Source organism: Patiria miniata, unplaced genomic scaffold, assembly GCF_015706575.1.
Source record: "Patiria miniata isolate m_02_andy unplaced genomic scaffold, ASM1570657v1 HiC_scaffold_3, whole genome shotgun sequence".
NCBI lineage: Eukaryota > Metazoa > Echinodermata > Asteroidea > Valvatida > Asterinidae > Patiria > Patiria miniata.
In genome coordinates, this window is record NW_024037069.1 from 33446247 (window position 1) to 33463818 (window position 17572).

Below are 17572 nucleotides of genomic sequence, written 5' to 3' on the forward strand. Positions count from 1 at the left end.
CGTACATCGTGCTTCATTATAACCACAGTCTCACGTGAACGTATTATAATACTGCTACGATACCCTCAGTTATGTTCGATGTGCAGTAATGATGAACACATGAATGGGCTCTTCAATGCTATAGCACCTGTTTCTGACTTTGTGACGCCACTCACATTCAAATTTAAATTTGTAATAATAAAAGAGTAATGGAACTAATCTCCGAAGCTAATAACAGAGGAAGTATAAGGATATACAGGGTGAATCAAAAAGCGGAACCCAAACCCCCAAAAATATATTTCATATTAAAACAAAATGTGTAGCACCAAACATAATAATGACTGGAAAGCCAATTTTATAAGCTACTTTTAGATGACAAAAATACTGAAATTGCTCAATCCGTTCAAAGAATATCACCATTTAAACGCAATAACCCTAAAACCTGTTTCGTCCAAAAAAAAACACAGTTTATTGTGTGTTGAATTCGTACTGTTTGGAACAACAAAGAAAATGACACAGATTACTTGTTTCAAATCTGTCAACTACTGTAGTACACAATATCTTTATTGACAATTCTGGTTAGGCAAGCAATATGATTTATAAAATCCACTTTTTTAAAAAGCCGCGGGCCTTCAAAAGGACTTGTTGAATATTTTTTACTTTTAGACTCAGGTTTTATCACTGGTGATGTTGGAAGACAATTGTGACGACGATTCTTGAAATCGCATTTTTTGGACGAAACAGGTTTTAGGGTCATTGTGTTTAAATGGTGATATTCTTTGAACGGATTGAGCAATTTCAGTACATTTTCATCTAAAAGTAACTTATAAAATTGGCTTTCCAGTCATTATTATGTTTGGTGCTACATATTTTTTTAAATATGAAATATAATTGTTGGGGTTTTGGGTTCCGCTTTTTTTTACTCACCCATAATGAATGACAAAAAATATTTTAAAATAAAAGAAGAATCGACACGTGTCGCGTATACGGAATTTCAGAGTTTGTGTGTGTGTGTGGGGGGGGGGGGGGGGGGGGGTGGAAACTTGCCCGCGGTGGTTCTTGGGTCACAGATATCGTTATGGCTCCGTTCACGTCTGCCTATAAAACTACGGTCATGACATTACAATTAAATGAATGTTTTTGTTACCAAATTCAGCCGATCGAATTCTTCCGATGTATACCCTTGCAAGAATCTGCAATTGTTCACCTAAAAAACTAATCGGTTCGTTTTAATGTTCCTATCCAACCGCGCCTTTGCCTACTTGGTTCCGATTAAAGATTAATTATTAAAGATTAATTGATTGTCTGTTTTTCTCCCCCACTTTTCCCAGAGAGGACATTTCAGTGTCTCTGTCCGGAGGGCTATTCCGGGGAGTTCTGTCACCATACATCAGGTACGATATTGCTTCAATTATTCATTGACCGTACAACTTTGTTCAGGCCTATGCCTTCATATTTTAAAGATGTATATCCCTGCTCTTCACACACACACAAAACGGATTGCCTTCTCCTAATTTGATTTTTCAATTTGTATATTTTATTTTGGCAAAAAAAACACCTACTCCTATACTCCGATTTTGGGCGTCCGCAACCCTCAGAAAAAAGGCGCGCACAGAATGAGCCCGCCCTGTGGCCTGGAGTGCCGATATTATATCATAATTCGATATTTTGTCCAGAAATAATTCAATAACTAAACGCCGGTGGATTTTTTGTGTTGGATGTCCCAATCAAACGTGAATAACCTTTATAGATCTAGGGAAACTATAGCACGGCCGGGGATTGTTTTGAAATGGTGCGGTGTTAATTTTCTCAATGACATCAGTGCTTATACTGTTTATAGGCCCCTATGGACCAGAAGTTTCAAGTTCTTCGTAACCCCGGAGAAAATATGTCGGATAGGATTAAACGAAAGAAGCCGGCGTGTAACATTCGGCCCCTCCAGGTCCCTCCCCCTCCCCTCCCGCCGGTTATGGTCCGCCAACGACTAGGCGGTGTGCGGAGTAGACTTGATGACAAGTCGTTAGATAGTCGTATTTTGTCTGTGAACTCCAGTCGAACTCCATCGGCGCGGCTGGTATAAGCCGGACTAGTACGTAATCGGCCGGGTTGCGACGACTTGACGGGCACGTTCTCAGAACGATATTCGTATAATTATGCGTGCAGCGCATACGCGCAATACATAATGCAGTGATCTATGCGGTGAGATATCCAATGGCGCACAGCAATGATGCAAATGAGGACTCGTTCATTCCGTTACATGGGGAGTTCTTCTCAAAACATCGGGACATGTTTGCAGATCGGGCGACGTTTAACAGCCAAATCCCTCAGCTTGGTCAACTGTGTATGGAAATAAAATGTATCATTGTACATTTTTGTAATATATTGATTTATTTGAGTCGTGTATGCCCTGTAATGAATTTTGGAATGTTTCACAACACAAAGCACAAACTCTCAAAGTAATGAGACTGACCTTCTGTAGCGGCCTAGAATACATAGAATTCGCATAGAATTCGCTAGCGATTCAAAATACTCTCATATGTTGTGTACAAAATCGAAAACGTTTTCGCCAAGTCGGTTATTGTCGAACATCAATAGTCACAACCTCGGTCCCCATGGGTACGATCGTGCTGCGCCATGTAGTATCCCATCATGCCTTGCGCGATCTTAACCCCCGGAATTGTGTAATTTAAATGTTTCGCTCGTACCCCTGCAAACAGGACGCTGGGATACTATACTCTGATCAGCTTCACAGAATCTTGTGAAGGAAGTGGCCTATGACCTGTGTATAAAGCATCTGACTGCAGCTGTTCAAGACCGCATTTAGCCTGCGCTCAAATGTTATCCGAAACTTCCCATAGAATTACGCACATTCCATACCGGATGTGATTTCTGTTTCATTGCGGAGGACCAGTGGACAAAATTTAGAGCGTCGCATAATGCATTCCCACCGTTCGTGACTCGAAACGGAGCCTGAGCGAGTGTCGGGAATTGTAAATTTACAACACAGATAAGTTGTACAGAATTTCCTACATTATTACGCTTTTTCAACAAGAAAAAAACATCTCTAACTAAGAGTAATGAATCAGTCTTAACGGCCGTTTCAAGCCTTGCAGAATCATGCCCTTGATGACGCACAGGTCACTGGTCACGCAAAATCCAACCAATCAAAGCGTGAATTCATCAGAGTATCCCAGCGTCTTGTTTGCAGGGCGGGGGTACGAGCGAATTTAAATGTGTCAAAATACGGCACATTATAATTAGGCTGCAGTTTATCCGTTTTACGTGCCGACGCCATCTTTAAAATGTTAAAAGTTGTGATTTTGAAGAATCAATCCTTTCAAACAAAACGTTTGGACGTTGCGTTATTTAGCAAAGATTTGTATTAAATGTACGCACCCCTTTCGTCCCTTTACAACCGAAGATACAGGGGTTTTTTTTAGCGAAAAACGAGGCTGCCATCAGTGTTGTAGGTCTCGAGACCGGTCTCGGTCTCGGTCTTGAGACTACTTTTTGCTGGTCTCGGTCTCGGTCTCGGTCTCGGGAGCTGTGGTCTCGGTCTTGGTCTCGGTCTCGGTCCCCTTTGGTCTCGATATTTTGGCTGGTCTTGAGTCGAGACCAGCCAAAAAGAGAGGGGGCGGATTTCGCCCCGGCCCCAGTTTAGGATTAAGTAGGGAATCAGTTGAGGGCAAATGTGACTGCAGTGTAATGATGATAGACATGTCTCTCTTCACTTTCTAGTGAGTGAGGCATAGTCAAACAACCATTGCTCCTTTTCTTATTTCTTGTTTTTATTGTGGGATGGTTTGTTGAAACAAGCACTTTATAGCCATCCTCATTGATTCCAAATACAACTGAGATTAAAATCTTATGAATCAAAATTGAAGCATTATTTTTACGTCAGATTTTTTGTTTTGAATATGGGAAACAATTAAACTCTTTTTCCCCAGAAATACTGGTGATTTTTTTTCTATTTTCCTTTTCAATTTTTACTTTATTCGTGGAGGCGGGAAAACGTTTTTTTTTTTTTTCATTATATTTATTAATGGATATTCATCAATTCGTAGACCGTTAAATTGCTATTAGTGGTGGACAGCTGAATTTTGTGATCTCTTTATTAAAATAGGCACGACTTGGGAATAGAGAATGCAAATTTTCAGAGTTACTACTCAATAACATGTTCTTTATCACAATTATATATATCTTTTAACAAATATGGAGGGTGCCATTTCTTTTTTCTTTTTTATCATACTGTCACTTTATTTTTGACTTGCCATGTATTCATCTTTTCGTCTGTGATAAACACAAATTGAGCTACTGCCATAGTCACACAAAAATAGAGTCTAATTGCCTGCCTCGTCTCCTTTCTAAATGTCAGTTGCGTTTGCATGAGTCGAGAAGACTTTTGTTCCATTAATCGCTAAAAGCTGTTTACGGCCATCACAATAACCAAGAGTAAAATATTGGCAATATGTTGTACTTGTAAATTACTAAAATATTTAAGTATTATCGCCCGGCATAGTAGCCGATGCGGGTGATACGCTGGTACAAAACACAAATAGGCGTGCGCACGCAGCCATGAATCCTAAAAGTACATCTCGCCCACCACATTCAGTTTGTGACAGCGCCCTTTTATTGTGTCGGCCTCATTCTCAAATAGGCTAATGACGATGATGACGGCGGGCAGATTAACAGAAGATAGATCAGGCAAATAGGGTTCATCAATCTTCTATAGTGTATGTAATGGTATTGACATTATACACAAAAAAAGTTGCATTACATTTCAGCCTAAGCCAGGCCTCTCTGGCGACCACCTCTCAATTTTTGGGTCTACATGTACAAGTCTATATTCCATGACTGAAATTTTAAAAAATAAATCAATACTTTCTTGCTCCAAATTATTTTTTCATCAGGTTTACAAGGAAGTCCAATGTAAAATTAAAGCTGCTTTTAAATATCTGTTAGTAGTCATTGCTGAAACCAAGGGGTGGCTGTGGAGTTTGGGTCCTGTAACAGTTAAGTTTAGTTCCTATAACAGATGAAACATCCACCTTTAACTTTTTACTTTTGTCAAGTTTCAACATCGCAAAAAACTAGTACAAATTGCCGTACTCCTAAGTTAGAGTTTCTTCATCAGATTGACACTTTATAGTAGTTAAAAGATATTATATTTAAAAAAAATATGCTTTTAAAAAAGCATATTATAAAAAAGATATATCGACTTCATCAAATTAGGTTTTCCCCTTCTTCAAATTAGGTTGTTTCCCTTTTTTTAATTGATTGTGACAATAACAAAATATGTTGCCATGTTGTAATTTATGGTATGAAGCAAACATGAAGAGCACTCGCATGACACAATTAAGCAGGTACAAGTGATTCCTAGCTTTCAATCACTTCCTTCACATCCCCATCACATCATCATCTCAAGGACAGACTGTTCAGCTGTAATTAGTGACTTGTTTTTTTATTTAAATTATTGTTATTTATTATCCGCGGTCTCGGTCTCGGTCTCGGTCTCGGACCATTTCGGTCTCGGTCTCGGTCCGCCTTGAAGGGGTTGGTCTCGGTCTCGGTCTCGGTCTCGCAACTTCAGGTCTCGGTCTTGGTCTCGGTCTCGGACTATCCGGTCTCGACTACAACACTGGCTGCCATAATCCATATCGTACAGGCATCGCGACTTTTGAATAACATTTTTTTTTCGTACGTTACGTTACGTGCAAAGCACGCGAGCGCATTATGGGCGCGCCCGGCGGCGTTATTTTTATTCCTAGGAGGGTTAGGGGCAATGTCATGAATAATTCATGTTTATCCATGAGAACGGACAATGACATCAACAGCATTGTTGTTAGTTACTCAACTAGTTACAATACATTAAAGCATTTTAAATAACGGTTGTCGTCGAGCTACCACACAGTAGCCTAGTGGATAGCGAGATGAGCTATGGATACAAAGATCCCTGGTTCGAATCCACGTCGTCGCTGCTCATTTTCATCAGCTATTTTTCTTCTCCAAATTTATCACGGAGATAATTTTAAATTAAGGGGAAAATGGAACGAGAACCTAAGTCTTGCAATGATTCAAAAGGAAAAACTGAATTATTCATGACATTGCCCCTAACCCTCCTAGGAAAAAAAAATTACGCCGCCCGGCGTGCAATCTTCGAAATGCGCGCGCAGTACGCTGTGAATAGCCATTCAGCGTCATTACGTCATCATCACGGCCAGGGGTTAGTGTAAGGAACGCGCACGCGCCCATGGAGTCGAGGCTGCAATAGTCAGCATCATTTTGGTCTGGGAACCAGGCTACGCCACTGATCTCTACACTAAAAAACGTGTATAGAGTCCTGTAGAGATCAGTGTGAGTGGAATCAGTAACCTGCGCGGTACGGGTGTATTTCTTGGCTGTCCATTTATAATTTCTGACGTTTTTCCTCTGATGGGAGGTGGTGATCATTGTGCTGTTTTGGGTTGCAATAATGACCGACGGTATCCAGAAAGGTATGATATTTGTTATACATAAATTTATTGTTCGAAGTGGCTATCGTTACGGCAACCGTTGTTTAGCGCCCTCTACGATACTTTTTTGATACGCACGCAGGTATATAATTATTTGTTTCCCCATGTTTTAGCGAGCAGTGCGACAACTCAGTCGATAAAGAATGGGATTTTGCACCGCAAGGTTGCGGGTTCGCATCTCAGTTTTGCACTCAACTTTTTTTCTCCTTTTCTAACCTGAGGCTTTGGTAGTCCGAGTAACTTGGACCCAACTTATCGCCTTTTTTAACATTTGGACATGGTCTGGCGATAGTGGGGTCCAAGCTAATACCGCGACCTGGACAACATCATCCTGTCAGTCCCAAAAACCAACATTTTCCAACAAAAAACATCAGATTTCACCTTCAAAACGGCCTCCAAATGACTAGATATGCCACCTGAGGTACAAGTAGACATCGATAATTAAGATGGTACCTCAGGTGGCATATCTAGTAATTTGGAGGCCGTTTTGAAGGTGAAATCTGATGTTTTTTGTTGGAAAATGTTGGTTTTTGGGACAGTGACAGGATGATGTTGTCCAGGTCGCGGTATTAGCTCGGACCCTACTCCTAGAACTATGAGGCTCCGCGTGAGCACAACTAACATAGGTGGATTCTGTCGGTTTTTAGGCCAAAATGATGAAAAATATGCCCTTTCCGCACTGAGCCAACCGAACACTTGAAACGTGCACGCATATGATCGAGCGATGATTTTCGGTTCGCTCGGAGCGCGCCGCGGGGGGTACGGTAATGCACTTGTACGCATGCACATACTATCATTTCGCCTGTACCGTACCCCCCGCGGCGCGCTCCGAGCGAACCGAAAATCATCGCTCGATCATATGCGTGCACGTTTCAAGTGTTCGGTTGGCTCAGTGCGGAAAGGGCATATTTTTCATCATTTTGGCCTAAAAACCGACAGAATCCACCCATGTTAGTTGTGCCCAAGATACGTGAGTATGTCAAGAGGTAAAGTACGGAGTATAGGGGCAAACTGTGCAGCGGTTCTGTGTGAAATGTCTGCATTTTGATGGACGTTTTTGTACTTTATTAGTGTTTTGTGCTGCAGACAATTTTGCGGGCTTCTACATCTATGAGGCTCCGCTCACGCGGAGCCTCATAGTTCTAGGAGTACTCGGACCCCACTATCGCCGGACCATGTCCAAATGTTAAAAAAGGCGATAAGTTGGGTCCAAGTTACTCGGACTAAGGCTTTGGAGGATTTATTTTTAAAGGAAAATAAAGTCCAAATTTCATAAGGTTCAAATTCACTTTTTTCCTTCTAATTTTATATTTTCTTCTCATGTTTTTATAAAAGTTGCAGTTCTACTGTAACTATAGAAAATGGGAAATGCGTTACGGCTGCCGTAACGATAGCCACTGCATTTTTTGTTTTGTGCATTGTCAGATTGTGGTGTAGAAAATAAAAGATGTTCCCACCATGTGCCCACGACAAAAATTATGTGCAGTTCCGTCTCTTCCGTGCCTACCTATGGGTATTGCAAGTAATACCCATTACCTAGCTCTACTGAGTGGAGCGTTGAATTACGGGTACCCCTCCATACCAACGCTCCACCGATTCGCCATACTTTGGTGGCACCGTCACAGTCGCATAGTCACAAACCCACGTGAGGACAAAAAGACTTTAAAAAACCGGCAAAGAGATTACAAATGAGAGAGACAGTTATCCTGGATTGATCTATACATTCTTGACATTCCATGAGACCCCTTATATTGTTTCCAAACAGCGAACATTTTGGAAAAAAACAGCAAAATAGTCTGAAAACGTACAGCTCAATGTGTTTGCATGGAGGCTCAGTTCTTGAATTGACTGTCGAATGAGGGCGTCTGACGTGACGTCACCGTCGTTGCTCGATCGCGAAGAAAAACAATTCACGCTTTATCAACGACTGTTTCGTGTAATGATACGTGCTCCGATCCGCGCCGTACGACAGTATAGGCTTTGAACACACCCAAGGTGGAGACGGCTGAAACGTACACGTTCTAAACAAATTAATGACGTCTCCACCCTGGGTGTGTTCAAAGCCCATACTGTCGTACGGCGCGGATCGGAGCACGTATCATTACACGAAACAGTCGTTGATAAAGCGTGACTTGTTTTTCTTCGCGATCAAGCAACGACGGTGACGTCACGTCAGACGCCCTCATTCGACAGTCAATTCAAGAACTGAGCCTCCATGCAAACACATTGAGCTGTACGTTTTCAGACTATTTTGCTGTTTTTTTCCCAAAATGTTCGCTGTTTGGGAACAGTATAAGGGGTCTCATGGAATGTCAAGAATGTATAGATCAATCCAGGATAACTGTCTCTCTCATTTGTAATCTCTTTACTGGTTTTTTGGGGTCTTTTTGTCCTCGCGTGGGTTTGTGACTATGCTACTGTGACGGTGCCACCAAAGTATGGCGAATCGTTGGAGCGTTGGTATGGAGGGGTACCCGTAATTCAACGCTCCACTCAGTAGAGCTACCCATTACCCATAGTTCTAGGGGTAAGCAGTCACGAAGTGCTAACGACCGGCACGCAGCCGGGGAAAAGAAACACGGGACACCCTGCATGCACTGTGCAGTGCCCTTCAAGAGCTCCCTTTTATGACTGGTTTCTTATTGGAAAAACATTTAATGGTTTGTTACTTCTGTCAGTGAACAATGTGTGACTTTTACGGGCAGTCTCATGATTGTTTATTCTGTTCACATATTCTCGAGTCACCATAATCGGCACAGGTAATACTTGCAATGTGCGCGCATTGGCCAACGCAAATTAAAGGGAAGATACAACATTTGCAAACATCACAAAACGAAAAGATCAAATTATCATGAAATACCCCACTGGTTTGTTTGGGAATGACAGTCTAAAGCATCCTGTAAAATCGTGGCTCCTGGTGTGTTTTCATTTTAAAGTAAAACAGTATTTTTCCAACGCTGGTCGGCCGACCAGCGTTGGAGAAAACTGGCTTTTTTTCAAAAACTGCTCCTATTTTTTCATAATTAGTTATTCCGCGTTTTCTTTGCAATTGATTACACACCTGTGAAGGGGTACAAGCCTGCTAAACTGATTATATGACCTTAACAATTCCCCAAAGTCTATAAATTGCTCCGTTTCATCTTAAGTGGGGTCAGGGAACCAGACTTCAAGAACATGATTGGTTTTCTTGGTTTTTCCAGCATCTACAAGCCCAAAACGTGAAACAAGTCATTTTAACAATATCTGCTATTACATACTAATCCTCCAAATCCATTTATTTCAGAAAATTGCAGCAAAAGCAAATGTTGTACATTCCCTTTAAATATGAGTGCATCATGTGTCGAAATAGATCCTCGTCGTTTTAGGGAGACTGACGATAAATGTAAAAAAAAAAAAAATGTATGTATGATGTACAAAATGTATGTATCGTCAGACCCCCTAAAAAAATGACGAGGATATGTTATGCTGCACTCGCATTCAATTTGCGTTGGACAATGCGCACGCGTTGCAAGCGTTATACCTGCGTCAATTATGGTGACTCGAAGATATATATTTTTAAATGCTAGTATAAAGCATGCTAAGTAGGCATGCCAAGTTTCAACATCGCAAAAAACTAGTACAAATTGCCGTACTCCTAAGTTAGAGTTTCTTCATCAGATTGACACTTTATAGTAGTTAAAAGATATTATATTTAAAAAAAATATGCTTTTAAAAAAGCATATTATAAAAAAGATATATCGACTTCATCAAATTAGGTTTTCCCCTTCTTCAAATTAGGTTGTTTCCCTTTTTTTAATTGATTGTGACAATAACAAAATATGTTGCCATGTTGTAATTTATGGTATGAAGCAAACATGAAGAGCACTCGCATGACACAATTAAGCAGGTACAAGTGATTCCTAGCTTTCAATCACTTCCTTCACATCCCCATCACATCATCATCTCAAGGACAGACTGTTCAGCTGTAATTAGTGACTTGTTTTTTTATTTAAATTATTGTTATTTATTATCCGCGGTCTCGGTCTCGGTCTCGGTCTCGGACCATTTCGGTCTCGGTCTCGGTCCGCCTTGAAGGGGTTGGTCTCGGTCTCGGTCTCGGTCTCGCAACTTCAGGTCTCGGTCTTGGTCTCGGTCTCGGACTATCCGGTCTCGACTACAACACTGGCTGCCATAATCCATATCGTACAGGCATCGCGACTTTTGAATAACATTTTTTTTTCGTACGTTACGTTACGTGCAAAGCACGCGAGCGCATTATGGGCGCGCCCGGCGGCGTTATTTTTATTCCTAGGAGGGTTAGGGGCAATGTCATGAATAATTCATGTTTATCCATGAGAACGGACAATGACATCAACAGCATTGTTGTTAGTTACTCAACTAGTTACAATACATTAAAGCATTTTAAATAACGGTTGTCGTCGAGCTACCACACAGTAGCCTAGTGGATAGCGAGATGAGCTATGGATACAAAGATCCCTGGTTCGAATCCACGTCGTCGCTGCTCATTTTCATCAGCTATTTTTCTTCTCCAAATTTATCACGGAGATAATTTTAAATTAAGGGGAAAATGGAACGAGAACCTAAGTCTTGCAATGATTCAAAAGGAAAAACTGAATTATTCATGACATTGCCCCTAACCCTCCTAGGAAAAAAAAATTACGCCGCCCGGCGTGCAATCTTCGAAATGCGCGCGCAGTACGCTGTGAATAGCCATTCAGCGTCATTACGTCATCATCACGGCCAGGGGTTAGTGTAAGGAACGCGCACGCGCCCATGGAGTCGAGGCTGCAATAGTCAGCATCATTTTGGTCTGGGAACCAGGCTACGCCACTGATCTCTACACTAAAAAACGTGTATAGAGTCCTGTAGAGATCAGTGTGAGTGGAATCAGTAACCTGCGCGGTACGGGTGTATTTCTTGGCTGTCCATTTATAATTTCTGACGTTTTTCCTCTGATGGGAGGTGGTGATCATTGTGCTGTTTTGGGTTGCAATAATGACCGACGGTATCCAGAAAGGTATGATATTTGTTATACATAAATTTATTGTTCGAAGTGGCTATCGTTACGGCAACCGTTGTTTAGCGCCCTCTACGATACTTTTTTGATACGCACGCAGGTATATAATTATTTGTTTCCCCATGTTTTAGCGAGCAGTGCGACAACTCAGTCGATAAAGAATGGGATTTTGCACCGCAAGGTTGCGGGTTCGCATCTCAGTTTTGCACTCAACTTTTTTTCTCCTTTTCTAACCTGAGGCTTTGGTAGTCCGAGTAACTTGGACCCAACTTATCGCCTTTTTTAACATTTGGACATGGTCTGGCGATAGTGGGGTCCAAGCTAATACCGCGACCTGGACAACATCATCCTGTCAGTCCCAAAAACCAACATTTTCCAACAAAAAACATCAGATTTCACCTTCAAAACGGCCTCCAAATGACTAGATATGCCACCTGAGGTACAAGTAGACATCGATAATTAAGATGGTACCTCAGGTGGCATATCTAGTAATTTGGAGGCCGTTTTGAAGGTGAAATCTGATGTTTTTTGTTGGAAAATGTTGGTTTTTGGGACAGTGACAGGATGATGTTGTCCAGGTCGCGGTATTAGCTCGGACCCTACTCCTAGAACTATGAGGCTCCGCGTGAGCACAACTAACATAGGTGGATTCTGTCGGTTTTTAGGCCAAAATGATGAAAAATATGCCCTTTCCGCACTGAGCCAACCGAACACTTGAAACGTGCACGCATATGATCGAGCGATGATTTTCGGTTCGCTCGGAGCGCGCCGCGGGGGGTACGGTAATGCACTTGTACGCATGCACATACTATCATTTCGCCTGTACCGTACCCCCCGCGGCGCGCTCCGAGCGAACCGAAAATCATCGCTCGATCATATGCGTGCACGTTTCAAGTGTTCGGTTGGCTCAGTGCGGAAAGGGCATATTTTTCATCATTTTGGCCTAAAAACCGACAGAATCCACCCATGTTAGTTGTGCCCAAGATACGTGAGTATGTCAAGAGGTAAAGTACGGAGTATAGGGGCAAACTGTGCAGCGGTTCTGTGTGAAATGTCTGCATTTTGATGGACGTTTTTGTACTTTATTAGTGTTTTGTGCTGCAGACAATTTTGCGGGCTTCTACATCTATGAGGCTCCGCTCACGCGGAGCCTCATAGTTCTAGGAGTACTCGGACCCCACTATCGCCGGACCATGTCCAAATGTTAAAAAAGGCGATAAGTTGGGTCCAAGTTACTCGGACTAAGGCTTTGGAGGATTTATTTTTAAAGGAAAATAAAGTCCAAATTTCATAAGGTTCAAATTCACTTTTTTCCTTCTAATTTTATATTTTCTTCTCATGTTTTTATAAAAGTTGCAGTTCTACTGTAACTATAGAAAATGGGAAATGCGTTACGGCTGCCGTAACGATAGCCACTGCATTTTTTGTTTTGTGCATTGTCAGATTGTGGTGTAGAAAATAAAAGATGTTCCCACCATGTGCCCACGACAAAAATTATGTGCAGTTCCGTCTCTTCCGTGCCTACCTATGGGTATTGCAAGTAATACCCATTACCTAGCTCTACTGAGTGGAGCGTTGAATTACGGGTACCCCTCCATACCAACGCTCCACCGATTCGCCATACTTTGGTGGCACCGTCACAGTCGCATAGTCACAAACCCACGTGAGGACAAAAAGACTTTAAAAAACCGGCAAAGAGATTACAAATGAGAGAGACAGTTATCCTGGATTGATCTATACATTCTTGACATTCCATGAGACCCCTTATATTGTTTCCAAACAGCGAACATTTTGGAAAAAAACAGCAAAATAGTCTGAAAACGTACAGCTCAATGTGTTTGCATGGAGGCTCAGTTCTTGAATTGACTGTCGAATGAGGGCGTCTGACGTGACGTCACCGTCGTTGCTCGATCGCGAAGAAAAACAATTCACGCTTTATCAACGACTGTTTCGTGTAATGATACGTGCTCCGATCCGCGCCGTACGACAGTATAGGCTTTGAACACACCCAAGGTGGAGACGGCTGAAACGTACACGTTCTAAACAAATTAATGACGTCTCCACCCTGGGTGTGTTCAAAGCCCATACTGTCGTACGGCGCGGATCGGAGCACGTATCATTACACGAAACAGTCGTTGATAAAGCGTGACTTGTTTTTCTTCGCGATCAAGCAACGACGGTGACGTCACGTCAGACGCCCTCATTCGACAGTCAATTCAAGAACTGAGCCTCCATGCAAACACATTGAGCTGTACGTTTTCAGACTATTTTGCTGTTTTTTTCCCAAAATGTTCGCTGTTTGGGAACAGTATAAGGGGTCTCATGGAATGTCAAGAATGTATAGATCAATCCAGGATAACTGTCTCTCTCATTTGTAATCTCTTTACTGGTTTTTTGGGGTCTTTTTGTCCTCGCGTGGGTTTGTGACTATGCTACTGTGACGGTGCCACCAAAGTATGGCGAATCGTTGGAGCGTTGGTATGGAGGGGTACCCGTAATTCAACGCTCCACTCAGTAGAGCTACCCATTACCCATAGTTCTAGGGGTAAGCAGTCACGAAGTGCTAACGACCGGCACGCAGCCGGGGAAAAGAAACACGGGACACCCTGCATGCACTGTGCAGTGCCCTTCAAGAGCTCCCTTTTATGACTGGTTTCTTATTGGAAAAACATTTAATGGTTTGTTACTTCTGTCAGTGAACAATGTGTGACTTTTACGGGCAGTCTCATGATTGTTTATTCTGTTCACATATTCTCGAGTCACCATAATCGGCACAGGTAATACTTGCAATGTGCGCGCATTGGCCAACGCAAATTAAAGGGAAGATACAACATTTGCAAACATCACAAAACGAAAAGATCAAATTATCATGAAATACCCCACTGGTTTGTTTGGGAATGACAGTCTAAAGCATCCTGTAAAATCGTGGCTCCTGGTGTGTTTTCATTTTAAAGTAAAACAGTATTTTTCCAACGCTGGTCGGCCGACCAGCGTTGGAGAAAACTGGCTTTTTTTCAAAAACTGCTCCTATTTTTTCATAATTAGTTATTCCGCGTTTTCTTTGCAATTGATTACACACCTGTGAAGGGGTACAAGCCTGCTAAACTGATTATATGACCTTAACAATTCCCCAAAGTCTATAAATTGCTCCGTTTCATCTTAAGTGGGGTCAGGGAACCAGACTTCAAGAACATGATTGGTTTTCTTGGTTTTTCCAGCATCTACAAGCCCAAAACGTGAAACAAGTCATTTTAACAATATCTGCTATTACATACTAATCCTCCAAATCCATTTATTTCAGAAAATTGCAGCAAAAGCAAATGTTGTACATTCCCTTTAAATATGAGTGCATCATGTGTCGAAATAGATCCTCGTCGTTTTAGGGAGACTGACGATAAATGTAAAAAAAAAAAAAATGTATGTATGATGTACAAAATGTATGTATCGTCAGACCCCCTAAAAAAATGACGAGGATATGTTATGCTGCACTCGCATTCAATTTGCGTTGGACAATGCGCACGCGTTGCAAGCGTTATACCTGCGTCAATTATGGTGACTCGAAGATATATATTTTTAAATGCTAGTATAAAGCATGCTAAGTAGGCCTAGCTATTCCAGCTAGCTACATGTAGCCTACTCCATTGTTTTACTCATGAAATATGTTTGAAAAGTCTTACGTGATTTTTTTTCTTATTTTTTCAAAAATCATCAAATAATAAATATCACTATTTTACGTTTCCTCTTCTCTTGATAGATATGTCATCAAAGAGCATGTAAACACACTCAGGTTCCACTCATGCCGGGATAAGAAATACTTCCCTCTCTGGACCCGACTGATCCAACGGAAGGATTTCAGAGTAAAAGCATCGACTACAGTCTGCAGCAACCACTTTAAATACGGCCAGCCATATCCTGATGAACTCCATCCGTCTTTATTTTTGAGAGGATACGACCTTCCTGAGACACCGAAAAGGGCACCGGTGAAGAGGCGAGCATTAGACGTTACTACACCTCAGCCTAAGAAAATCAGGACTTTGCCGTACAGGTCAATAGGAATCCAGGTAAACCCTGGTGATATTGACGATGTCAAACTCAAAGCACTGGAGAACGATCACAACTACGTACATCTCCCGTTCCGTAACAAGCCCGTCAGTCCAGTGTACGTAGCCCACCTAGAAGACGAACTTGCTAAACTAACAGACAACTGTGGAGAACTCAGGCGAAATCTTCTTGAAGCCAAGAGTAACATTGACAGACTTAAACTTGAGGCCCAAGCTAAAACAAAACAGAGATTTTCCATCAGAGATATTTGCCATTCAAATGAACTCATTAAACTCTATACTGGACTCCCCAGATATCAGCTTTTTGAATGGCTTTTTGAAGAAATTAAGCCACACACTAAGAACATGCACTACTATAAGGGCAAAAGATCAGCTGAAGACAAAGCCTACCAGCTAAAGAACAGTGATAAACCAGGGCGGAAGAGGTCGCAAGCTTTAGAAGATGAACTATTGATGACACTAATGAAGCTTCGTCTTAATCTCAGAGAAGATGATCTGGCCTTCCGATTTGGAGTTTCTCAGAGCACTGTGTCTCAGGTTATATCAACCTGGCTCCCTCTTGTAGATAGAGAGCTTACTTAAAGGGAAGATACAACAGTAAACATCACAGAGCGAAATGATCATATTATCAGAAAATACCTTACTGGATTGTTAGGGAATGACAGTCTGAAGCATCCTGTGATATCGTGGCCCCTGGTGTGCTGACATTCGCAAGAAAAATGGTATTTTCCAACGCTGGTCGGCCGACCAGTGTTTGAGAAAACTGGCTTTTTAAAAAAACTGTTCCTACTTTTTCATAATTAGTTTTTCCGCACTTTCTTTACAATTGATTACGCACCTGTGAAGGGGTACAAGCCTGCTAGACTGATTCTCTGACTTGACAATGCCCCAAAGTCTATAAATTCTCTGTTTCATCTTAAGTAGGGTCAGGGAACCAGACTACAAGAACATGAATGGTTTTCTTGGTTTTTCCAGCATCTACAAGCCCAAAACGTGAAACAAGTCGTTTTAACAATATTTGCTATAACATACTTATCCTCCAAATTCATTTATTTCTGAAAATTGCAGCAACAGCAAATGTTGTACATTCCCTTTAAAGCATTCATAGACTGGCCAAGTGAAGAAGACATCTACAAATACTACCCTCAATGCTTCTGCAAATACAAGGGAACAGTCACTGCATTATAGACTGCACGGAGATTCAGATCGAGCGACCCTCCTTAGCGGCATCCATTTCACAAGTGTACAGCCAGTACAAGTCACCGCCAACATTAAAGTACCTTGTTGGAATTACACTAGGGGGTACAATCTCCTTCATTTCTAAACCAACAGGAGGCAACACGTCAGACAAGAAGATTGTCAAGATGACAAACATCATAGATCGCCTTGAGCCCAATGACATTCTTATGGCTAACAGGGGCTTCAACATCCATGAACTCTTGCTGCACAAGCAAGTAAAGCTTGTCATTCCTCCTTTCATGCGTACAACGACTAGTACATCCCAGTTTACTGAGTCGGAGGATACAAAGACCAAGACAGTTGCCGATGCTCGTATTCATGTTGAGAGGGCAATTGGAAGACTAAAGGAGTTTTCCATAATACAAGGGCCAATTCCACTAACTATGATTGATCTCATGGAATCGGCCCTCGTAGTATGTGCTGCTATAGTCAACCTTCAGCCACTTCTCGTCCCTTTGACTTCATAGAAAACAGTGCAAAACTTGAGACTTCAAAGGAGCGAGTTTCAGTTCACTTTTTCTTAAGGTATATTTTGTTCATTCCGTCTCGAAGGTTGTGCGCAAAATAAACCAAATTACAAATGGCATTAATCTATGTGAATGGTCTTCACTTATTTCAATACCATGGAATGCGTAAAGATGGCTTAGTCGAGGTACGGGTTGTTACGTTTTGGCAAAATTAAGGTTGGCCGTGTGCACGCGATCTGCACGCACACGGCCGGGTGCATAAGTGTTCAAAAGCATGCAGAACAAAATCAGGCCAAT

At 41.8% G+C, this 17572-nt stretch overlaps 2 protein-coding genes across 2 annotated transcripts in view; both read left to right on the forward strand.

Annotated features, from left to right (window-relative positions):
* Nucleotides 1-17572, forward strand: part of LOC119737768 (adhesion G protein-coupled receptor L2-like) — a 42922-nt gene that overhangs the window by 1396 nt on the left and 23954 nt on the right. Inside the window, exon 2 of the mRNA XM_038212357.1 lies at nucleotides 1311-1373. Within this exon, the coding sequence (XP_038068285.1) occupies nucleotides 1311-1373 (63 nt within the window). The remainder of the gene's footprint in view (nucleotides 1-1310; nucleotides 1374-17572) is intronic.
* Nucleotides 11381-16451, forward strand: LOC119737769. Its single transcript, XM_038212358.1, has 2 exons — nucleotides 11381-11508; nucleotides 15263-16451. The coding sequence occupies exons 1-2, from the start codon at nucleotides 11447-11449 to the stop codon at nucleotides 16149-16151; spliced, it is 951 nt and encodes a 316-aa protein (XP_038068286.1). The 5' UTR covers nucleotides 11381-11446; the 3' UTR covers nucleotides 16152-16451.

What these genes read in the sequence shown, in the direction of transcription:
- LOC119737769 (XM_038212358.1), top strand. Translation starts at nt 11,447, where the DNA reads ATGGGAGGTGGTGATCATTGTGCTGTTTTGGGTTGCAATAATGACCGA. An exon ending in GACCGACGGTATCCAGAAAG is followed by an intron (nt 11,509 to 15,262) that starts GTATGATATTTG and finishes TTCTCTTGATAG; the next exon opens with ATATGTCATCAAAGAGCATG.